General features: G+C 60.8%; 1 protein-coding gene across 1 annotated transcript in view; it reads left to right on the forward strand.

Moving 5' to 3' along the window:
* MYO15A (myosin XVA) overlaps positions 1 to 23214 on the forward strand; it is a 46557-nt gene that overhangs the window by 17967 nt on the left and 5376 nt on the right. The window contains exons 22-61 of the mRNA XM_065909675.1: positions 135 to 252; positions 550 to 725; positions 1183 to 1267; positions 2099 to 2152; positions 2250 to 2331; positions 2407 to 2537; positions 2960 to 3055; positions 4154 to 4389; positions 5652 to 5815; positions 6056 to 6128; positions 6318 to 6506; positions 6672 to 6859; positions 6940 to 7028; positions 7213 to 7333; positions 7524 to 7591; positions 7678 to 7755; positions 7911 to 8091; positions 8176 to 8308; positions 8609 to 8714; positions 8816 to 8888; positions 9929 to 10050; positions 10162 to 10221; positions 10645 to 10720; positions 11001 to 11116; positions 11217 to 11335; positions 12660 to 12801; positions 13264 to 13375; positions 13463 to 13537; positions 13938 to 14116; positions 14639 to 14754; positions 14990 to 15062; positions 15345 to 15417; positions 15638 to 15711; positions 15915 to 15997; positions 17689 to 17819; positions 18809 to 18903; positions 19045 to 19122; positions 19430 to 19526; positions 21116 to 21276; positions 22270 to 22403. Coding sequence (XP_065765747.1) covers positions 135 to 252; positions 550 to 725; positions 1183 to 1267; positions 2099 to 2152; positions 2250 to 2331; positions 2407 to 2537; positions 2960 to 3055; positions 4154 to 4389; positions 5652 to 5815; positions 6056 to 6128; positions 6318 to 6506; positions 6672 to 6859; positions 6940 to 7028; positions 7213 to 7333; positions 7524 to 7591; positions 7678 to 7755; positions 7911 to 8091; positions 8176 to 8308; positions 8609 to 8714; positions 8816 to 8888; positions 9929 to 10050; positions 10162 to 10221; positions 10645 to 10720; positions 11001 to 11116; positions 11217 to 11335; positions 12660 to 12801; positions 13264 to 13375; positions 13463 to 13537; positions 13938 to 14116; positions 14639 to 14754; positions 14990 to 15062; positions 15345 to 15417; positions 15638 to 15711; positions 15915 to 15997; positions 17689 to 17819; positions 18809 to 18903; positions 19045 to 19122; positions 19430 to 19526; positions 21116 to 21276; positions 22270 to 22403 — 4557 coding nt within the window. The remainder of the gene's footprint in view (positions 1 to 134; positions 253 to 549; positions 726 to 1182; positions 1268 to 2098; positions 2153 to 2249; positions 2332 to 2406; positions 2538 to 2959; positions 3056 to 4153; positions 4390 to 5651; positions 5816 to 6055; positions 6129 to 6317; positions 6507 to 6671; positions 6860 to 6939; positions 7029 to 7212; positions 7334 to 7523; positions 7592 to 7677; positions 7756 to 7910; positions 8092 to 8175; positions 8309 to 8608; positions 8715 to 8815; positions 8889 to 9928; positions 10051 to 10161; positions 10222 to 10644; positions 10721 to 11000; positions 11117 to 11216; positions 11336 to 12659; positions 12802 to 13263; positions 13376 to 13462; positions 13538 to 13937; positions 14117 to 14638; positions 14755 to 14989; positions 15063 to 15344; positions 15418 to 15637; positions 15712 to 15914; positions 15998 to 17688; positions 17820 to 18808; positions 18904 to 19044; positions 19123 to 19429; positions 19527 to 21115; positions 21277 to 22269; positions 22404 to 23214) is intronic.

The following is a 23214-nucleotide window of genomic DNA, read 5'->3' on the forward strand; positions in this document are numbered from 1 at the left end:
TCTGGTTAGAAGAGACTGAGTAAAGGATCTGCTGGGATCCAGGCCTCCCGGAGACAGGGGTTGGGTGGTGACCCTGAGGTCTAGCAGGCAGCCGGATGGGTCCAATAGCCCCACGCTGGGTTTGGGGCCTGCAGGTACCGCTGTCTAGTGGCCCTCCAGCACAACCTGCCAGCCAGTGGGGACATGTGTGTGTCGGTGCTGAGCCGCCTATGCACGGTCACACCAAACATGTATTGTGTTGGTGTCAGCAAGGTGAGTCCTACCCACATTCAGCCCCTGGGTGCCCTGTGGCTAGAAACTGTGGGCTCAGAAGTGCCCAGGCCAGAGGCCATCCAGCCGAGCTGGGGCAAGGTTGTTGATCCCACCTCCAGACTCTGCCTGGTGGCTCTCCCTGTCCGATTCACCGTCCTGCCTTCCCCACCTCTCCAGACTTGGCCATCCTCCCTCCGATCCGGGGCTGGGCTGTCCTCTGTCTCCAGGGACTCCTCGGGAGGGCGGGCCCAGGCAGTGCCCGGGGCTCTCAGCCTCAGCGCTCGCCTGCTGCCCCAGCTCTTCCTGAAGGAGCATTTGCACCAGCTGCTAGAGGGCATGCGGGACCACGTCCTGAGCCTGGCGGCCCTCACGCTACAGCGCTGCCTCCGCGGCTTCTTCGTCCAGCGCCGTTTCCGCTCCCTACGCCGCAAGATCATCCTGCTGCAGAGCCGGGCCCGTGGCTTCCTGGCCAGGTGCAGGCCCAGAGTGGGCAAGGCTCCCTGGGTTTCTGTGGCCAGGCCCCAGGAAGGCCGAGCCTGAACTTGGGTAGTGAGTTCCCCATTCCCAAAGGCGTGCAAGCTGAGAGTAGGGGCCTTTGTGGGAAGGGCGATAAGATTCTGTGTGTCTTTCCCTCCCACCCCCTGGTCCTTGTGACTGGTGGTTAGAAATCCATCCAACCAAGAGGGGCCCCACCCTGCATCTCGCATACCCTGGGACAGCCAACAAGCCCTGCTACTCCATTTGCCATGTGACCTTGGCCAAGTCACTGCCCCTCTCTGAGTTTATTTCCCTTTTTGCATTGGGTCCCAGAGTGAAGTGTGGACACTGACACCCCAGCAAGGCGGGTGTGGGCATCTCTTCCCCTTGGCCACCATGACCCCTGCCCTCCGGCCCTCCTACTCAAAACCCCTTCTCTTCTGTCCACCCCAGACAGCGGTATCAGCAGATGAGGAGGCGTCTGGTGAAGTTCCGGGCCCTGGTGCACACGTACACAAGCCACCGGCGTTACCTCAAGGTGCTGCAGACTGGGCTCTTGTCCATCCCCCCGGAACCAGGCCTGTACCGTCAGGGTCCATGGGGAGGCAGGGACGGGGAGGAGGCATTTGGCCTGGACAGGCTTGGGTTTGATCCCCGCTTGTCCCTCTCTAGCCCTGCTCTCTTCACCCACCCCTTGGGGTGTGCAGGGCTTGAACGAGAGGCTGCGGGGAGGGTGTGGCCCGGCACAGGGCTCATAGCAGGGCCCAGTAACCGGGCATGATTAGAATTAGGCGACCCCAGCAGCTCTCGCTCTGGTTTTGCCCTTGTCTCCATGCCGGTATCGGCCTGTTGGCACATTTCCACAACCAGACGGACAAATGTAGCCCCAAGGAGCTGTGAGCCCTTGCTGGAGTTTTGTGGGGCACCAGGGAGGTGCTTCCCTGGTAGCCCTGGGACGGTAGAGAATCCACCCGCAGTGTGGGAGACGCGGGTTGGATCCCTGAGTCAAGAAGATCCCCTGGAGAAGGAATTGGCAACCCACTCCAGCATTCTTGCCTGGGGAATCCCCGGAGGGCAGACCCTGGTGGGCTACAGTCTATGGGGTGTCGCAAAGGGTTGGACACCACTTAAGGACTAACACTTTCCAGGGAGGGGCCCCAAAACTCACCTCTCTGCTGCTCGCTGACATCCTGTGCGTCTCTCTTTCCCCAAAGCATCACTGCTCTGCCCTCTGCCCCAGTCTCTTGCTCTCTTCCTCCCACACCCGTTTCTCTGGCCACACCACTGCCTCCCCCGTCTGTGAGGTGGGCCTGGGGCTGCCGTCCCCTCTGCCCGCCGCTGCCCGCCTTGACCGTCTGCTCTCCTGCAGCTGAGGGCGGAGCGGAGGCTCCGGGTGGAGGAGGCATGGCTGCGGGAGCAGGAGGTGGGTGTGGGGTCCAGGCGACTGCGGGGGACAGGAAGGGAGGCCGGCAGGTGGGGGTGTGGCAGGCCTGTCCCCTCACCCTGTGCTGACCCCCCAGGAGCTGAGCAAGCGGCAGGTGGTAGCTGTGGGGCACCTGGAGGTCCCGGTGGAGCTGGCTGGGCTCTTGCGAGCCGTGGCGGGTACGTCAGCACTGGGTGATGTTGGAGGGCGGGCTGGCCAGGGGGCCAGGCCGCTCAGGCCTCCTCTGTCCACAGGCCTCAGGACAGCCCAGGGGCCCCGGGTGGCCCTTGTACGGACTCCCCGGCTTCGGGCTGAGCCCCGGGTCACGCTGCCCCTGGACATCAACAACTACCCCATGGCCAAGTTTGTCCGGTGCCACTTCAAGGTAAGAGCTGGAAGAGACACAGTGACAGCTGGCATTGTCCTTAGATACGGCCGACTCCTGGCCACGCCCCTTGAGAACAGGCCCGAGCCCTCCAGTTGCTGGGTCATGAGGAGTCTGGGGGCTCTGGGGGCCTGTATGGTGGTGGGGGGCCCTCAGGGGCTCAGGCAGTGGCTGTTTGGAAACATTTCAGAAACCTGACAAGCAGTGAGTGGACCCACAGCATATCACCCCCCGCCACTCATCTCCTGCCCTCCAGGGGTGTCTCAGGGGGCCTCTGCCCTGATGCACTGCATCTCCGTCTGCATGCTGGGGACCAGAGCCCGGGCGCCTCAGGCTCGTGTGCCCCCACCTGGCCTAGAGCAGCGGGTCTGGAGGTGCCCCTGCCTCCCGGCTCTGTGCCCAGGTGCCTGCTCTGTGCCCAGGAGCCTGCCTTCGGGATGCTGACCGTGCCCCTGAGGACACCCCTCACGCGGCTGCCGGCGGAGTACCATGTGGAGGCCGTGGGCATCTTCAAGCTGGTACGAGTCTGCACAGACCACCTTCCAAATCACAGCCCCAGCCCTGAGGCCAGACAGGAGACCCCTGTGCTTCTCCCCTGGACCCTCCACCAACCCAGGCCCTGAGCCCTTGGAGGAGGGACTTCTGGGAGGCAGTGTCTGTCCTCCTCTCTGGGGTAGGGTCTGGGGATGGGGGCCTGTCTTCTCGCAGTCATCTTGGCAACATGGCTGCCTCCCAGCTCTACTCCCTCCAGAGTAGAGCCTTGTCTGAAAGGGGAGGCAGAGCAGACCTAACGAGTGACCCCCTCCTGTGGACAGAGTGGGTGACGGGGGTCGGAAAGCCCAGATGAGGCCCCTCATGCAGCCCTGGGCAGAGTCAGGGAAGGCTTCCTGGAGGAGGGGGCATTTGAGCTGGAGAGGAAGGTGGCGGCAGAGTCTCCCAGCCAGGGCAAGTGGAGGGGTAGAGAGGAGAGAAGTTGCCATGGTCAGAACAGAGACTCAGGAGAGTAAGGCCAGAGGGGCAGAAGGCCTTGACCAACAAGCCCAGAGCTGAGGTTGGGCCCTCAGGGGCCCAAGGGAGCCATGGACGGTGCTTCCATGGGAGGATATGGTTGGGTACGCATGCTAGAAAGTGCCCTCTGGGCCCTGGATAGAGCCGGAGGTGAGGCCAGGGTGTGGGGAGGGGCTGCAGAAGGTTCATGAGCAGGAGAATATTGACTTTCCCCAAGCCCTGGTCACTTGGCCCAGCGTAAACCAGGCTGGCTTTCCAGGTGGCGCTAGTGGTAAAGAACTTGCCTACCAATGCAGGAGATGTAAGAGACGCGGGTTCAATCTCGGGGTTGGGAAGATCCCCTAGAGGAGGGCATGGCAACCCACTCAAGTATTTTTGCCTGGAGAATCCCATGGACAGAGAAGTCTGGCGGGCTACAGCCCATAGAGTCATAAGAGTGGGACACCATTGAAGCGACTTAGCATGCACGAGCCTGTTACAGTTTTACTGTGGGGAACTTTTATATGGGCAGGGGGACTTGGGAAGGACATGTGAGGGATGCATATGAGGGGGTGGGGACTGGTGGGAACAGCCCTCCGAGAGACCCAGGAGAATCTGCTTGTGGCCAGATCCTACGTTTCATGGGCGACCCCCAGCTGCACGGCACCCGGGACCATGTCTTCGGGAGCTACATCGTGCAGAAGGGACTGGCCGTGCCCGAGCTGCGGGACGAGATCCTGGCGCAATTGGCCAACCAGGTGTGGCGCAACCCCAGCGCCCACAACGCTGAGCGGGGCTGGCTTCTGCTGGCTGCCTGCCTCGGCGGCTTCGCACCGTCCCCGCGCCTGGACAAGTACCTGCTCAAGTGAGTGGAGCTGGGGGGCCAGGGCCTGGGGCAGATGCCAGGCCAGGCAGGAGGGAGGCTCTTTGCCTGGAAGCTCAGGTTCAGGGGCTGGCCCAGGGCTTCACATCAGAGGGCAGGGGTCAGACAAGGGCTTCCAGAACTCAACGGTGGCCGGACCAGGGTGTAGGGAATCTGGAAGAAAGGTGCTGACCTCTCATGTGGTGGGCAGTGGGTTGCAGCAGGGTCGTTAGGCGTGTAGATTCCAACAGTCTGTGTTCAAATCCCAGTTCAGCCACATAGCTATGTGACCTTGGGCAATTTAAATAACCTCTCTGAGCCTGTTTCCTCACCTATAAAATGAGAATGGGAAGAGTACCTACATCAGGCTGTGTGAGGATTAACCGTGCAAACACATGTGAAATACTGAGAGGACAGGCTGGTGGTAAGCACTGTGTAAGCGTGGCCATCGTCGGCATCCTGATCATGTTAAGGTGATGGTGATGTCCCCCCTCTTGGTGACAAGGTTGATTTGCATGGGAAAGAGCTCAAGCAGGACCTTGGTGCAAAACCTAGCTCTGACTTTCCTGCTGTGTGACCTGGGGCAACTCACTGCCTCTTTCTGAACCTCTTTCCTGACATGGGAATTGGGGATGGTAACAGGACCCACCGGTGGCTGTGAGCTGCAGAGCGTGCAGAGCCTTCCCGAGCTCAGTGCAGTAAGGGCAGCTCCCTGGGACCCTGCTGGGGGCAGGGCCACTACCTGCCCGCTGGGCTTCCCGTGGGCATGGCTCTAGCTTCCCCGTGGTAGCCACAGGCCACCAGCAACGGGGAGGGGCCGGGAGCTGGGCACAAGGAGTGCCCACCCCTGGCAGGGAGCAGGCTGATTGACCCTGGGTCAGCTGGAACCCCCATAGCATCTGTGAATTCGGTGGCAGGCTCAAAGAGGACTGATGACCACCCGAGTGACCTGGTAAAATGGAGGAAGTCCCCGGAGGCCAGGTCTTTGCTCACACCTCCTGTAGGCCCCATCCTGGCAATGACATTTTTCTCCGTTGAGATTAGTTGGGCCTGTCTGGAACCTTTTTGGCATCCTTGAACTCCTGCTGGCTTGAGGTGCCTCTGGCTGGCCTAGATGCTTTCAGCTTAGCCTGGGAGCTCCAAGCTGCCCTAATCATTAGCAGCCCAACCTCGGAGCTCTGGGCTGGCCTGGGTGTCCCTGACCAGTCTCAGGGTTTCCCCCACATCTGGCTAGCCTCATCCTTGCTCCAATTCCTACCCGCCAGGTTTGTATCTGATCACGGGCGGGGTGGCTTCCAGGCCGTGTGTCAGCATCGCCTCATGCAGGCCATGGTCTCTGGGGCTGCCCGCACCTTCCCTCCGACTCAGCTTGAGTGGACAGCCACCCAGGAAAAGGCCGGCATGGCACTGGATGTGAGCTGCTTTAACGGTGAGCTGCCCTCCCCTGCCTCCCATGGAGGGGCAGCAGAGCCTGGGGTTAGGAGAAGCTGGGTGGCCCTGCTGTGAGCAGCCTGGAGAGAGGTCAGTGTTGGGGGGAGGGGGCAGGACCTGGACCGGGGCTGGGAGCAGGGCCGTGAGGATGCACAGTCAGGGCCCAGGACGAGAGTGGGGAGGTGGCAGGACCGGCCGCAGATGCTTGGGGCTGAGCCCCACACCCACTGCTGCCCAGGTGACCAGTTCTCCTGCCCGGTGCACTCCTGGAGTACGGGGGAGGAGGTGGCCGGAGACATTCTGAGGCACAGGTTGGCTCCTGGGATGCCCCGCCCAGCACACCCTTGCACACCCGGGAGGGAGGAGGTGGGAGCGGGAGGCCAGGTCCCCCAGTCCCAGAGGGTCCGATCCAGTCGTGTGTCTGGCTCCATCCAGGGTCTCCCCGGGCGGGACCTCTTGGTGCCGTCCCTCATTCCCATCCCTCCACGTGCTATCACCAGGGGGCTGGTCGACGGCTGGCGAGGCTGGACGGTGGCCATGAAGAACGGGGTCCAGTGGGCAGAGCTGGCCGGCCATGACTACGTGCTGGACCTGGTGTCGGACCTCGAGCTGCTCAGGGAGTTCCCTCGACGGAAAGCCTACTTCCTCGTGGGTGCGGAGGGGCCCCCGGCCTGCAGGGGAGGCCTCAGGTAGAGCTGGTCTCTCCCAGCCTGAGGCCCCCCTCCTGCATGTGGCTGTGAGCTGAACTTGACCTTCGAGGTCTTCAGGGAGGGGGCCTACCTTCAAAGGGAGAACTCCGGGGCACAGAGGAGGGTCTGCCGGGGGGCTCAGCTACTGTGTGCCCCATCCCCCAGGGTGTTTGGGAACAGCTGGGACTCGGACGATGACGCACCCACCAGGCCCCAGCACCAGGGGCTCATGCCTGTCATGGCTGACTCCGATGGGTACTGCAGCCACAATGAGAATGGTACAAATGGGGAGACTGAGCCTCAGAGAGGGACAGTGACCCTCCAAGATCCACCAGCAGTGGCCGCTGTCTCTGGTGGGGAGGGAGCCTGGGGGCGGGAGGGGTGGTCAGCAGGAGGGAAGAACTTGACTTTCTCCCAACCCCACCAGACTCAGACAGCCTTGGAGAGCCTGCTGTGCCCCATAAGGGGCTGGACTGCTACCTGGACAGCCTCTTCGACCCCGTGCTATCCTACGGGGACGCGGTAGGGACACAGGGGGCCTTTGAAGGCCACAGCAGGGCGCGTGCACAGGAGCCTCTTGCAGCTGGGCCCTGGGGTGGCTGGAGGGGGGCCCCTGGGAGGAGGTGGTGGCGGTGTCAGGTGCCCGTTGCCTTGGAGTCTGGGGAGCATGGCATTGGGGCAGTCACTTGAGCCATCTGCCCCCCAGGACCTGGAGAAGCCAACAGCCATTGCCTACCGCATGAAAGGGGGAGGCCAGCCTGGTGGAGATGGCAGCAGCAGCACTGAAGGCCCCCCCAGGAGACCCCCAGAGCCAAAGCCAAAGCCAAGTCAGTGCCTACTCCAGGTCGGGTTCAGGGTTGGGCTCAGCGGGTCCCCGCGGCGCTCAGGGCAGCTTCAGCCCTGGAAGAGAGGCAGCCTCAGGCTTGGGGGGTGAGCTGGCAGGGCAGGCAGGGTAGGGAATTCCCACCCCTACCGCTTTCATCTCTGGATCTGTGCCCCCTGACCTGGTCACCCCAGTTCCAGGCCTGGACGCCTCCACGTTGGCCCTGCAGCAAGCCTTCATCCACAAGCAGGCCATGCTGCTGGTGAGTGCCAGGGGACTGGGGTGTCCTGCCGGGGGGCCTTGTGGGGCCCAAGCCTGGGCCTACCCACTCACCCTAACTTTCCGCAGGCCCGGGAGATGACCCTGCAGGCCATGGCGCTCCAGCAGCAGCCCCTGAGTCCCACCCCGAGACCCTTTCCCCCAGAGGTGAGCCTGGGCCCCCATGAGTACTATGTTGACCCAGGGCATCGCTGCACCTCTCTGAACCAGGAGCCCCTTCTGCCTCTCCTGGGCCAACGTGGGGTTCCTGAGAGCAGACTGATGTGACCTAGGAAGCCCTCCTCACACTTTGCTCTCTACAGAAACCCTTAGCGCCAGAGGCCCGGCCAAAGGTCATAGGCACTGGACCCCCGGCCAAGCCCGTGCTCCTGCGCTCTGCTCCGAAGCCCGCGGCCCCCGCCCCTCTGGCCAAGGCCCCGAGGCCTCCCACCAAGCCCGTGGCTGCCCCCATTCTGCCTCAGGGCTGGGCTTCTCCAGAAAGCAGTGAGTGTCCTGTTGCAACAGGAGCTTCCCAAGATGGGACGGGAGGGTGGATTCACCTGTCCCCCATACCATGCCCCGCCACAGCCTCGCCCTGCCTGGAGCCGGTCCGGTCCTCGACCCTCAACTCGGAGCACTTCCCACAACCCACGCAGCAGATCAAGGACATCGTCAGGCAGCACCAGCAGCTGCCCCGGGGGGGCCGGCCCGAGGCCCTCAGGTCAGCCCACCCACCGTGGCTGCCGCCCCCCGCCACCCCCCCTCCGTGTGCCCGTCTGCTGGGCTCATCGCACTCTGCCCAGCAGCCTTTAGGGAGTATCTGTTCACCCCAGGTGGTCCAGATGAGACCCCCCCCCCCCACAGGGCAGAGGGAGGCCAGGACCGCTCTCTAGGAGTTGTGTGTGACCCCCTGTCTGTCTCTGGTCCTCTCGGGGTTATCATGTACAGTGATGGGGGGAGAGGAAGTTCTTGGGTGGGACTGTGTGGCTGTGAAGAGGAGGCTCAGCGTCCCGCTCCCCAGGAAGGACGGCGGGAGGGTGTTTGTAAAGCGGCCCGATCCCCATGAGGAGGCCCTGACGATCCTGAGGGGGCAGATGGGCCCCCCAGCAGCAGCACCCGGCACCCAGGTGAGGGGCTGGGGCTGGCAGGGCCCAGGCAGAACAGAAGACAAAGGGGGGCCTCTGGGGGAGCCTCTGTGTACTGTGGTGGGCCGTCTTTGTGGGGACAGGTCCCCAGAGAGGCCGTGGCCTTGGTGAAGCCAGTGACCAGCACACAGCGGCCATCCGCGGGACCCGCTCCAGGTGAGGGCCAGGAGGGAGGTAGAGGCCGGAGGACAGGTGTCTGAATGCAGGAGTTAGTCAGAGTGAGCACAGGTGAGTCTTGGTCTGCATAACGTCGTGGTGTGTGTGTCCATGTCCCTGGGCCTGTGTGGACACACTGTGGATGTTTGTGCAATTGTATCAGCATTTTCATGGCACTGATTTCAGGCCATGCCCACTCTAAATCCTCACTCAGACTCTCCAACACAGTACTGTCTGTGCCCGTAGACATTACAGATGAGAATACAGACACAGAGAGGTTAAGTGACCCACTCAAGATCACACAGCTCTTAAGTGTCAGACCAGGGACAGAATCCCAGGCCTCCTGACATCACAGCTAGAGTCGTAACCTCTGCATCTCCTGCCTTATGGCGGCTACAGTGATCGTAACAGATCAGTCAGTTCTCATCCACCTGCCAATGACATTCCAGCAGCCCCTGGGATGAACCCCAGGCTCTTCACTGTGGCCCACCCCCAGTCTCACCTCCTTCTGCTCCCTGTCCCAGGGCTTTCTGCTCCTCACTGTTTCTGGGTTTGCCAGAATTCAGTCCTGCCGCAGGGCCTTCATCCTTGCTGTTCTCCCTGCTGAGAATGCTCTTCGCAGAAGATCCTTGCATGCCCGGCCCCTTCTCATCATGAAGTCTCAAATCTCACCTCCTCAGGGAGGTCTGCCCGACTGCCAAGACCACAGGCCCCTCACAGACCTGCCCAGATTTTCCCAGGTCGCCATTTGATTTCTGCCCCAGCTTCCAGCACCAAGAGCTCTGTCCTTTCTGAACTGTCTGTTTCGCCCACCTTACCAGGGCCTCCCTCCGGGCAGCGCCTGGTCTCTGCTGCTCCGGGTACCCCCGGCCCCTAGCCCCACCCCCACTGCATTAGGACTGCAGGGCTGGGTCTCTGTGGGAGGAAGGCAGGGCTGAGAGAGTGTGCCCATGTGCCTGCGTGATCAGGTGTGTCTACCCACGAGGCAGGAGGAGGCCCCTCTGCTCCAACCTCGCCCTCCCTGGGCCCTGCCTCCCCAGCTCTGCCCTCCCGGTCGCTGGAGCCTCCTGAGGATCCCGTGCAGACACAGCTGCACCGCCTCCCGAACCCCGACTTCTACGGCTACCGGGACGCCCCCTGGCAGATCTTCCTGCGCAAAGAGGTGCTGGGGCCCTACCAGGGCTGGAGGGGGCGCAGGGCCTGACGGGCAGGGGAGTGGGTCACAGCGCAGCTGGTGAGGAGCGCGGAGCCTCATGGCAGCCCCGCGCTGCAGGTGTTCTACCCCAAGGACGACCACAGCCACCCCGTGCAGCTGGACCTCCTGTTCCGCCAGGTGAGGGCCTGTCTCGCCTCCCAGCCTCGAGTGGCAGCACGGCCAGCAGGCGTGTGGATCAGCCATCTGCCAGGCCTCCTACTTGTGTTTGGGGTCCTTGCCAGCAGTGAGGACAGGGAGCTGGTCTGCTGCACCCCCTGCTGTGGATGGGCTTGGAGAGCCCCCATCTCATCTAAGCAGGCTCACGGCTGGTCTGAGCTCATGGGGCCCAGGGTCCACCCCAAGATCCCCTGTGTGGATCAGGAGACTAGGGCCTGGGGAAGGTGGAGATGAGACGAGTGAGGGTCCTCAGAAGTGGGGTCTGATTTACAAGGTGCCCTCACTGCATGGAAAGGCCCCCATCCCCAGTCATCCTGACACAGTCCAGCCTGGGCTCCAGGTTCAGGGCGCCCCGCAGCATCCCACCTTACGCCCCTTCTGCAGGTCCTGCACGACACGCTCTCCGAGGCCTGCCTGCGCATCTCCGCGGAGGAGCGGCTCCAGATGAAAGCCCTGTTTGGTACTGCGGGGTGTGGGGAGGGAGGGGCAGCCTGCTGGAGCCCCTGCCACCCTCTCTGCTCTGCTCCTGGCCTCTCCCCGGGGCCCGGCTGCAGGTCTGGGTTAGGCTGTACTGGCCTGGCTGCAGTCCCCACTGTCCTGTCTGTGGATATCAATTTCCCAGTATGGATGCTAGGAACGCAGTGGTCTGACACCTCCTTGCTGAGGGTCAGCCTTCCCTCCATGCACTGTGGGTCAGCAGGGGAGGGGGCCCCGGTCCTGACCCGACCCGTGTCCCTTAGCCCAGAACCAGCTGGACACACAGCGGCCCCTGGTGACAGAGAGCGTGAAGCGGGCCGTGGTCAGCACTGCCCGGGACAGCTGGGAGGTCTACTTCTCCCGCCTCTTTCCTGCCACGGTAAGATCCCCCTGCCCGTCCCCCTGCCCACCCTCTGCCTGCCCAGGGGCTCCGGGAATGAGCCTGTAAGACCCTCACGTGCCCCTTGTCCCCTCCCCAGGGCAGCGTGGGCACCGGGGTGCAGATGCTGGCTGTGTCCCACACGGGCATCAAGCTCCTGCGTGTGGTCAAGGGCAGCCACGAGGCGAGTGGGCAGCTGCAGGTCCTGCGCACCTACAGGTGAGCAGCAGGCCGGGGGGAGGGTTGACGCAGGGTGTGGGCGGGGCGTGGGCTGACACCAGCACTTCCTCCACATACCAACTCGCTCAATGGCCGGCGGCTGAGTACAGTCAGCTCTCTGTGTTCACAGGCTTCACATATGCGGATTCAACCAATGGTGGATGGGAAATACTCAGAAAAAAAAATTCCAGAAAGTTCCAAAAAGCCAAACAAATTTTTCACTCACTGGCAACTATTCCCATAATATCTATCTTGCTTTTATAACTATCTATACAGCGTTTACATTGAATTCCCTGATAGCTCAGTTGGTAAAGAACCCACCTGCAATGCAGGAAACCCTGGTTTGATTTCTGGGTTGGGGAGATCCCCTGGAGAAGGATAGGCTACCCACCCCAGTATTCTTGGGCTTCCCCTGTGGCTCAGCTGGTAAAGAATCTGCCTGCAGTGTGGGAGATCTGGATTTGATCCCTGAGTTGGGAAGATCCCCTGGAGAAGGGAACGGCTACCCACTCCAGTATTCCGGCCTGGAGAATTCCATGGACTAGAGTCCATGGGGTCACAAAGAGTCGGACACGACTGAGAGACTTTCACTTCACTTCAAGTGTTAAGAGTAATCTAAATGGAATGTGTGTAGGTTATATGTAAATACCAGGTCATCTTATGGGAGGGACTTGAGCACCCATGGATTTGGTTGCCCTCCAAGGGTCCTGGAGCCAGTCCCCCACAGATACCAAGGGATGACTGTACCTACCAAGTGCCTGGTTCTATGCCAAACCCTTTAATCAAGGAAACAGGCTCAGAGAGAGAGGTTGCTTGTCTTAGGTCACACAGCCAGGCAGTGGTGAGCTGGGAGCCAATACCCCATCCCCAGCTTGGATACCCCCGAAGTCCCACCCCAGAACCTACTGAGGGCAGGACTACCGTATGTGAACAGCCAAGTGCAGATGCTTGAGTGTGAAACCTTCCTGCATCCTGTGACCCCTCCCTCCCAGCAGCCCACAGTCCCTTATGCCACAGCACGGGGAGTCTCAGGCATCAGTGAGGTGCAGGCTCCTTCCTTCCAGAGACTGAGCATTTGCTTAGTGAAAGAGATTTGTGGGTAAAATCTTGGGGGGTTTTACCCAGATCAAGAGGCAGAAAAATAAATAAAAGACAAAGTGTGGGGGTGCTGGGAGGTTGTGGGTTCACAGAGTGATGGGCAGGGTGCTGGAGCCGCGGGCAGGAGGGGAGGGGAGGCAGGCAGGGGCCAGAGATGCAGACTGTGGGGGGGGGGGCGTCCCTCTGGCCGTGGTGTCCTGCCTCATGCCACCTCCTCCTCCTCCAGCTTTGCGGACATCCTGTTTGTGACCATCCCCTCCCAGAACATGCTGGAGTTCAACTTAGCCAGTGAGAAGGTCATTCTCTTCTCAGCCCGAGCTCACCAGGTCAAGACCCTGGTGGATGACTTCATCCTGGAGCTGAAGAAGGTCAGGGCCCTCCTGCAGATGCCTGCAGCAGGCTGAGGGCCCAAATGTACCAGCCACACCCGCCTGGGAGGCGTGGATACACCTGTGTGTCTGCGACTGTGTCTGCAGGCTCTTGCTCGAGCTCTGCCTTCCAACCTGGGGCCTGTGCCCCTGCTGCCGGCCTCTCCAGGGTCCTTCACTTAGGCCTCTGGACTCCGCAGCAGCCGCGTTCCTTCCCTCCTGCAGGGGCTGCACTGCCCATCACTGACCGCCCCGTGACCACATCCAGCCCCACGCTTCCTCCAGACCGGGCAGTCCCCAGGCCTGGCACCTGGCCTCAGCGCTGAGGCTGTGGGAGGGGTAGGGGTGGGTCAGGCCTGTGACTGTGCTCTTATAGCCTGTGTGCGGGGTGGGGGTATGGGCCCTGGCCTCTGGGAGGAGGGCATGGGCCCACAGCAATCACCCAGCCCCTGGCTGATGCAGGACTCGGACTACGTGGTCGCTGTGAGGAACTTCCTGCCTGAGGACCCTGCGCTGCTGGCCTTCCACAAGGGCGACATCATCCACCTGCAGCCCCTGGAGCCGCCTCGACTGGGTCAGCGCCAGAGTGGGATGGGATGTGAGCACGGGGTGGCGGGGCGGGGGCCTCCCCGGCGGGTACTGACACGGGCCCGGCTTGCAGGCTACAGTGCGGGCTGTGTGGTCGGCAAGAAGGTGGTGTACCTGGAGGAGTTGCGGTGCCGGGGCCCTGACTTCGGTGGGTACCCTGGGACCCCCGTTCAGCTGCCCAAGCTGCCAGACCTGGAAACCCCAAACAGAGCAGATGCGCGATGCGGGTCCTGAGGTCCCCAAGGGTCTCGCCGGGTTGTAGCTGTTAAGACGGCCATGCAGCCCAGCCCCTGTCCACACTTCGGGCTGACGGGTTTCCGTGGACATTACTGCCTCTGTGTCGTGGCCCAAAGGTCCACAGACGCTGCGTTCTCCTCTCTGCAGACCCCCACTCCAGCCCGCCACTGAGGGGCCGCCTCCCCTTCCCAGAGCCAGTGTCCTTCTGTCCTCCTCCGTAACTGGCCCCATGGCATACTTCCCTCCCTGGCTCTGTACCCCCTGTTCCCCAGATGAGACCCTCTCACTGCTCAGACCCTATCCGCCCCTAGGCTGGCGGTTTGGGACCATCCACGGCCGCGTGGGCCGCTTCCCTTCTGACCTGGTGCAGCCCGCGGCTGCCCCTGACTTCCTACAGCTGCCTGCCGAGCCAGGCCGGGGCCGCGCTGCCGCCGTGGCCGCCGCCGTGGCCTCCACTGCCGCTGCACGGGAGGTGGGCCGCAGGAGGGAGGTGAGAACGCGGCGCTGGTCAGAGGAGCAGACACAACAGTGGGGTCGGCCTGACTGTCGAGGTGGAGGGGAGTGGGGTCAACCAAGGGCAGGCCATCCTGGGACTGGGCAGCCTGGTAGGGCCAGCCAGACATGTGATCCGAGGGATGTGAGCCGCCAGATGTGACCGGAGGTGGCTGGAGGTGTGGCCAGTCAGATAGGGTGGATGGGGTCAGTGGAAGAGTTAAGTGACCAGGCCAGTGGGGCAGGACCAGCCTGGGGCGGCCAGATGGTGAATCCACTTTCGACGGGGCAGGGCCTGGTGAGTGGACCAGGTTGGGTCCTGTGGTGGCACAGAGCTCGCTAGGGTGGAGGGAGATAAAGGGGGGAGGGATAAGGTCAGCTGGACCAGGCCACCGGGGAAGCAGTGAGGCCACATGGGGCAAGGTGGGTGGGGGCAGGTGGAGAGGGTCTGTGCACAGTCAGCCTGGGCTGGCGTTGGGCGGGCTCTGACCAGTGGGAGTAGCAGACAGCCTTCTTGCAGGGCCCCCCAGTCAGAACTGGCTCCATGGACCGTGGGGAGGATGGCCTGTCTCTTCCACCATACACAATGCTTGAGTTTGCCCAGAAGTACTTCCGAGACCCTCAGAGGAGACCCCAGTGAGTGGTGGCCCGCCCTGAGGAGTGCCCTTCTGGGGTGGGGCTTTTCCCAGGCCCCCAAGCAGGAGACCTCAGATCTGGGAGGGAATGAGAAACCCCGGGAGGCAGGCTTGTCTGCAGCCTCTGCCTCAGGGGCCTTGCTGCCAGGTGGGCTGACGCTGGGTCCAGCACACTTCGTGTGGGAGAGGCTGTCTCAGAGGCAAGACTGATCAGTAGCATCCACTTCCCCTTGCAGGGATGGCCTCAGGCTGAAATCCAAGGAGGGTCGGGAGTCCAGAACCTTGGAGGACATGCTTTGCTTTACGAAGGTGCCCAGCCCCAGGTCCCTCTGAAATGGCCATACAAGAGTGCATCCCAGGTCCATGGGCCAAACAGCCTTGTCCTCAGTGGGACCCCCGCCACTGGGTACCCCCCGAAGGCCTGGGTTCCTCCGAAAGGAAGTGTCTCATCTTCTCAAGGGTCCACCCGCCGCCTTCTGTGGTGTGGACCCTTCTGTTGTTAAGATAGGACCCTCCCCCTCCCCTTTCCTCCCCTCCCCCTCTCCTCCCCTCTCCTTTCCTCCCACCATGACCCAATTCCTCTCCCCACAGACCCCGCTCCAGGACTCTCTCATTGAGCTCAGTGACAGCAGCCTCAACAAGATGGCCACAGACATGTTTCTAGGTATGGGGATGGGACAGCGGCCAGGGCCCTGGGCAAGGAGGGATGCCGCACTGTGACCCCTGGTGACCACCACCCCTTCCCTCAGATGTGGGAGGAGAGGAGGAGCCCCCTTCCCCCTACCTGCCCTAGCCATAGCCTCTGGGGGAGGGGTCCAACCCAGGGTTCCTGATGGGCGGGCAGCTGGGAGGCCGGTGGCTGAGTGGGACAGTGTTTCCTCCAGCTGTGATGCGATTCATGGGGGATGCCCCGCTGAAGGGCCAGAGTGAACTGGACGTGCTGTGCACCCTCCTGAAGGTCAGTCCAGCCCCTACAGGAGCTCCCTTGCCTGCCCATCTGTCAGCCGGGGCTGCAGCCTTTGGGGTGGGAACCATGTGGCCCAACGAGGAGTGCATCCCGCTGGTGGGGAGGGTTCTGGGGAGGGGACACCAGGCCTGTCTTCAGGAGCCCACTGTGTTCCTGTGGGCATGTGACCTGTGACCTGGCCCGCCCTCCCACAGCTGTGCAGGGACCATGAGGTCATGCGGGACGAGTGTTACTGCCAGGTCGTGAAGCAGATCACAGACAACACCAGCACCAAGCAGTGAGTGTCCTCCCCTCCCCACCATTTCCTGCTCTGGAGGGGCCAGGTCAGCCTCCCATCTCCCAGCCTCTGCCCTCCCGACTCTCTCCTCGCCTCGTCCTCCCCTCACGCCAGAGACAGACACATATGTTTGAAATTGCTTGGTTTGGGACAAGCCCTTTCTGGTCTCTGAGTTTCAGTCTCCTCATCTGTCAAATGCACTGATAATGGGTGAGTCCAGGTTCTTGGTTGCAAGTGACAGGAACCCAGTTCAGTCGGGTTTAAGCAAAAGAGGGTTCAGGTAACTGAAAAGTCTAACAGAGGACTTCAGGCATAGCTGGATCTGGGTGTCATCAGGAAGCAGTCTTTCTCTGTACCCTGGACCTGCTTTTCTATGTGTTAATACTACTTCCAAGCAATATATCTTATAGACTGGCAAGATGATAGCTCTGGGGGGGTGGCATTCCCCAGCTCAGCAATCAATCCCAGGCAAAGAAAGGCTGATTCAATATTTGTAGCAAAAATCCCCAAATCCAGTCTTATTGGCCTGTCTTGGTCCCATGGGCATCCCTGAGCCAACCACAGTGGCTGGAGGATACAGAGCTCTGATTGGCTAGACCTGGGTCATGTGCCTGTTCCTAGACCAATCACCACAGCCAGAGGGAGGATGAACTCTAATTGGCCAAGCCTGGCTCCCATTTTTTATTGTTGTTCAATTGCCAAGTCATGTCTGACTCTTTGCAACCCCATGGACTGCAGCATGTCAGGCTTCCCTGTCCTTCACCATCTCCCAGGGTTTGCCCAAGTTCATGTCCATTGACATGAACCAGTCACTTTAGCCAGGGGCTTCAGGGTTCTAACTGGCCAGTCCCGGCTCTCATGGGTACATATGTGCATGCTAAAGTCACGTCAGTCGTGTCTGACTCTTTGTGACCCCATGGACTGTATGTATAGCCTGCCAGGCTCCTCTGTCCATGGAATTTTCCAGGCAAGAATACTGGAGTGGGTTGCCATGCCCTCCTCCAGGGGATCTTCCGACCCAGGGATTGAACCTGTGACTCATGTCTATTGTACTGGCAGGCGGGTTATTTACCACTAGAGCCATCTGGGAAGTCCCCTGGCTCTCATACCCACAGGGACCTGGGGAGGGGTGGTTGGTTTCCCAAAGGAAGCCCAAGTGCTGCCCCCGGACACCAGAGGTTCCCACAAGTGAAACCCTGGAGCCAGGGCAGCATAAAGGTAAGCGTCCGTGTCTCGCACATGACTAGCACATGGCGGGGCCCAAAGCTTGTACTGCTCTTGTTAGCACTGGGCCACCCTCCTGTCCACCTGCTCGTGTCCCCCACGAATTTCAGAACCACTCAGCGCGTCCTCCTGCCCCTCCCACCCAGTCTTACTTACCACCAGCTCTGCACAGGGTCCCTGGCCCCCCTTCAGGGACCATTGCCCAAACAGATGCCCCCCCCCGGAAGACTTGTTCTCTGTGCACATTGGGTATGTCAGGGGTTTCACCCCCTCCCTTCCCTCCCACCCTCCCTCCCACCCAGAATTCCCAACAGAATGCACCTTTGGTGTGACTCTGTGCCCACCGGCCCTGCTCTCACTGGGCAGGGGCAGGTGGCATCCTCAGGAGACGAGCCTGGCGGGTGGGGAGACTCCTGGTGTGGCTGCAGAGCAGTGGCCACTGCGATGGAGCCCGTGTGTGCTCGCAGGGACAGCTGCCAGCGAGGCTGGAGGCTGCTGTACATCGTGGCCGCCTACCACAGCTGCTCTGAGGTCCTCCAGCCGCACCTCACCCACTTCCTCCAAGACGTGAGCCGGACCCCGGGCCTGCCCTTCCAGGGTGAGGGGCGAGCAAGTGGGGACCCAGGGCCAGGGGCGTGTCTGCACCATACGACGACTGGCTGGGCAGCCAGCAGGAGGGCCTAGCCCTTCTTGCCCAGGCAGTGCTTATTAATATCAATCCTGTCCCCAAATGTTGGCAGAGGTCCCACAGGGGCTGATGCCATGGGTTGTCTGATATGACGGGGAGGATGGCATATCAGGGATGGCTTCCCGGAAGAAGTGTTGCTGTGGGTAGTGAGCACAGAGGAGGGATTTCTAGATGAGCTGAGTAGCAAGCATAAAGACCGGAGATGATGTGTGGCATGTGGAAGAGGAGGAGGAGGCGGCATGGCCCTTTCTCTGGTCTTTCAGAATCAACAAGGGTCTTGAGAGGGCGCCAAGGCTGGTGGCAGGGTCTTGGCCTTTTCTCCATGGAATTTAGAGGAAAGGGGCTGCTCCTCAGCCTCACCCAAAGTCTAGCTTCCAGAGGAACCCCTGGGTCCCCCTAGGAGAGAGGTCAGGGCCCCTGTGGTTACTGTGGCGCCATGGAGGAAATATGAGACCTCACCCTCTCTGCCTCTGAAGCCTCCTCTTTGAGTCAATCAACAAACACCTCTGCATCAGCTCCAGGGAAGGGGGTTGAATGTGCCCCCAAACTCTTGACTTGGCCCCTCCCCAGAGCGGGGCGAGGGCACTGCTTAACCAGAGAAATGGAGAAGCAGATGATGGGATCTCTTGCATGGGGACTCGGCACAGCCGCCGGGGACGAGCCCCCAGCACCAGCTGTCTCTGGGGACTCATGGATAACCGAGGCGTGCAGGCCTCCGATGGGACGTGGGTTCGAATCCAGCTCTTGTACTCTGGCTCTTAACCTTGGGTCAGTCACTGCCCTCTGAATGGTCTCTGTGGCCTCTGGAGGGAGAGCAGCACCCCCCACAGGGGGCTTGGGGCTGGGGTCAGAGGAGCTCTTCTGCCGTGCCCCGGCCCCTCTGATTCCTGTCTCTGCAGGGATCGCCAAGGCCTGTGAGCAGAACCTGAAAAAGACGCTGCGCTTTGGCGGCCGCCTGGAGCTCCCGGGCAGCATGGAGCTGCGAGCCATGTTGGTGAGCGTAGGTGGGACTTGGGGAGGGGGACGGCCTACCCAGAGACCCCTGTCCCGGCCCAGGCATGCCCATGGAGGGGACTGGGGCTAGGTGAGACCCTGGTGAGATCCCAGCCTCTCCTCTCTCTGCACCCTCCCCCAGGCTGGCCGCAGTTCCAAGAGGCAGCTCTTTCTTCTCCCTGGGGGCCTGGAGCGCCACCTTAAGATCAAGACATGCACTGTGAGTGAGGGGGTGTCTGGGGGGTGGGACCCCAAGGGTGCTGAGCCACCCCCTACCTCCCCCATGAGGCAGGACTTAGCTCTCTGTTGCAGCCCACGCCCAAGCCTAGGGGAGGTGGGTGACCTTCAGCTCAGAGTCAGTCTGCAAATGAGAGATGGGCCAACTCAGGACCCACAACTCCAGAAGCTGGAGTTCCTGTGTGGGGCTGGCCCAGGCCCCGGGGAGCCTTGCCTCTGCAGTGGTGCCAGGGCAGGCTCAGGGCAGAGGTCACCTGGCTGGTCCAGCCTCTCACTTCCCCCATCCACAGGTGGCCCTGGACGTAGTGGAAGAGCTTTGCGCTGAGATGGCTCTGACCCGCCCTGAGGCCTTTGACGAGTATGTCATCTTTGTTGTCACCAACCGAGGTGAGCAGCCAGAGGATGAGGCAGTCTGGGCCCACAACCCCCATCCCGACTGTGAGCCCCGATTAGATGCTGCTTCCTTCAGGAAGCCCTCCGCCCGGGTGGAGGAGCCTCTGCACGGAGCACCCCCAGCCCTGCATCTCCCTCCCGCCACCCCACTTCGATCTGTGTGAGCTCATCTGGTCTGTCAGGCCACGAGATGGCAGAAGACAGGGCTCCCCCAGGCCTCCATCTGCGCCCCAGGGTACTCAGTAGGCCCTGCCCTCTGGGAGGGCAGGACTTAACAGGATGTGGCTCCTGTAACCCACACGTGCAAATACTTTTTCCTGCCTCCACTGTCCTCATAGCAGCTGAGAGAGCCCCAACCTCGGCCTCACCTGGCCCTTCTCCATGAGGCCAAACCCTTTCCCCCTGCAGCCCACCTGCTCTAGGCCATGGCTGAGCTTCTGCCACCAGCCGGTCAGTCCCACCCAACTCCAGCTGGCTCTCGGGCTGCTCAGCTCTGAACCACACGTCCTCAGCCCTGCCTGAGTCCAGCACAACACAGGGGGTGGAGAAGGCAGTAACAAAATAATCTTAGTAAGGGAGTTCACGAAGCAGGGGTGACAGCTGAAAGCACTTAATCCTATCAACAATCCCACCAGGACCCCATGAAATGAAATGTGTTGTCCTTCCCATTTACAGATGGGAAAACCAAGGCCCAGGGAGCCTGTGTTAGTCTCTTGTTGCTGCCATAACAAATCTCTCGGTGACTTCAAATAGCACATGTGTATGACCTTATGGTTCTGCAAGTCAGAATGCCGAGTCCTTCTGAGACTCTAGGAGCCTGTTTCTTCCTTTTTCCAGCTTCTGGAGGCACCCAAGTCCCTTGGCTCACGGCCCCTTCCTCCATCTACAAAGCTCACAGCATAGCCTCTTCCAGTCTCTTGCTGTGACCCTCCTGCCTCCTTCTCATAGGCCCCTCAAGACTACGCTGGGTCCACTTGGGTCCCTGTGATTATCTCCCCTCTCAAGACCCTTAATCACATTCCACGTCTCCTCTCCATGAAGATGTGCGTTCACGGCAGGTGGGGATTAGGAGGGGAGCATTTTGAGGTCAGGCTGTTTCTCAGCCTGCCACGGAGCCCAAGGGACTTGCCCAAGGTCAGAGCCGGAACTTTATCATCATGCCACACCCCTCTTTTCAGTGAAATTTTTCAAAGGTGTGGGACAGGGAACAGAAATGTCACTTCAAGAAATAAAAACTTGAGGCCGAGACCCACTCAGTGCCAGACCCCCATCTTCCCCTCACCCCCGGGAGCCCAGCAGGGATCTCCCCATAGGGGTCCTACAGAAAGGTGCCCACAGGACCTGAGGCCTCTTGTGCTTCTCCGGGTGCAGCCTCCTCTGCAGAGGGGAGAGAGGCTGGGTGTTCTCTGAGCAGCACCTGGGCAGGGCACCTCCCTAGGCCCAGGTGAGCTGAGCTTTGAGTCGGCGATATTCCCACCTGGGGGCACAACTTCGACACATCAGGGCCCCCCATCCTGTTCACCAAGGATGCCGTGCCCCCAAGCAGAGAGGGGGCTTGCCACGTCTGCCCCCGCTCCCTGCAGGCCAGCACGTGTGTCCGCTCAGCCGGCGCGCCTACATCCTGGACGTGGCCTCGGAGATGGCGCAGGTGGACGGCGGCTACGCACTGTGGTTCCGGCGTGTGCTCTGGGACCAGCCGCTCAAATTCGACAACGAGCTCTATGTGACCATGCACTACAACCAGGTCTGCATGTGTGGCCGCTCTGAGGCTCCGGAACCTCTGGGCTCCCCCAGGCTTGGCATCTGAGGCCTTCATGATTCCAGCCCTGAGGCCTCTGGTCCCCATGTGGGCGTGTCAGTGTCACCCTCACTTCCTAATTCGCAGGCCTCTGTCACCCAGGCCAGCCCGTTCTTCCTGTGTCGCGGCTGGTCCAGGCCCCTCCAGCCAGGCTGCTCAGACAACATGTTTTCAGGCCGTTCTGACCTCTTTCCTCCTGCTCTTCTCCAGCGCTGAGTGCCTCACCTGTCCCGTGCTCAGTAGCATTGTTTTTTGTTTTTTAATATTTATTTATTTGACTATGTCGGGTCTTAGTTTCAGCCTGCAGGCTTGGTTCTCATGAGGCATGTGGGATCTTAACTCCCCGACCAGGGATCGAACCTGTGTCTCCTGACTTGGAAGGCAGATTCTTAAACACTAGACCAGCAGGGAAGTCCCCCACTATGAAGCTTTGCCCGGCCTTTCACATTAGGGTGCTGTCACTCCCCTTTTGGACTAGGTAATCTCAGTCAGGGTGGTGGTCCTGACAAAGTCAGGGTCTCCCTTGTGTGTGGACCCTCGCAGACGCGCTGGGTAGAGACAGCATGCTTCTCAGAAGCTGGGGCCCCTTCGGGCCCAGCTGTGGCCATTCTGTGTCCAAGGCCTGTCATTGGGCTCTTGTGCCTGTGGGCCAGCCAGCAGCACCCCTGGGACTTGTGGAAACACGACCCCTAGGTCCTGCACTCTACAGAGCAGGGGCCAGCGCTTCCCCAGTTCCTGTGGCTTCCAAGCCATGGTCCTCCCCGCTCACCATCTGGGTGCTTCTGTTACTGCTCCCCGAAGCCCAGGAAAGTGACCACTACCCCCCGCCCAGAAGCGAGACCCTGGCACGGCTTAGCATCTGTGTCCAGACCTCCCCGGTCGTGTGCCTGGCGCCTGGCCTCCTGCAGCCCCTCACCTACATTCTTCCCGCCCCTGTAGGTGCTGCCTGACTACCTGAAGGGCCTTTTCAGCACCGTGCCGGCTGGCCAGCCCAGCGAGCAGCAGCTTCAGCAGGTGTCCAAGCTGGCTGCGCTGCAGCACCGGGCCAAGGACCACTTCTACCGGCCCAGCGCGTGAGCACGCACCCGTCCCTGCCCCACCCCTGAGATGCCCACCCCCCCTCAGCCCAGCCCGTCCAGCTAGGACCCTGTCTCCCAGCAGGACAGGTCACTTCCAACTGGTATTAATAGCTCAGAGCAAACGAATGATAAAATGCATTCAGGTCACACAAACTGTGGCCCAGGAAGTACACACGGCCCTGCAGAGAGTGTTGGCCACAGGAATGTCCACTGTGATGGCATCGACAATCTCCAGCAGCGGAGGATTCCTTAAATTGTGGGGTGTCCGGTGGCCTTTAAACTGATGTTCTTGAAGTGATGGGACCTCAGTTGTCCCCACGCTCTTCATCTTTCTCCTCTTGAAAGTCGGGCCCCAAAGAGCTTCTGTGTCTGTGGGTCGTATCTATCGATATATTTACACTATTCGAAATGAAAACAGAAAGAACTTAAAATGCCGATTTATTAATGAAAAACAAGGACACTACATATTAATGTTAAGATAAATGTGGACATATGATAATTATAATACAAATAGTGTAAGGTAACATTACGTGTTAATATAAATAAGTCATGAAAACACAAGTGTATTTTCCCAAGAGCTCCAGTGAGAGCAGCTGTACTGGTTTACCCTTTGCAAATCTCTGTACCATCTGGCTTAATAGCTGACAGCTGGATGCCCATCCCTGCTTCTCGGTCAGTCTGTTGTGACTGCACAGGTCATGCGGCCTCTGCACCTGCACTTGTGAGAGAACGAGGGGGAGGCAGATGACCGCTCAGATTGTTACGGAAGTGACTTTGCCCTCCCAGCCCCTCGACCACACTTTGA

This window comes from Muntiacus reevesi, chromosome 18 (genome assembly GCF_963930625.1).
Source record: "Muntiacus reevesi chromosome 18, mMunRee1.1, whole genome shotgun sequence".
In the NCBI taxonomy this organism is placed as follows: Eukaryota; Metazoa; Chordata; class Mammalia; order Artiodactyla; family Cervidae; genus Muntiacus; species Muntiacus reevesi.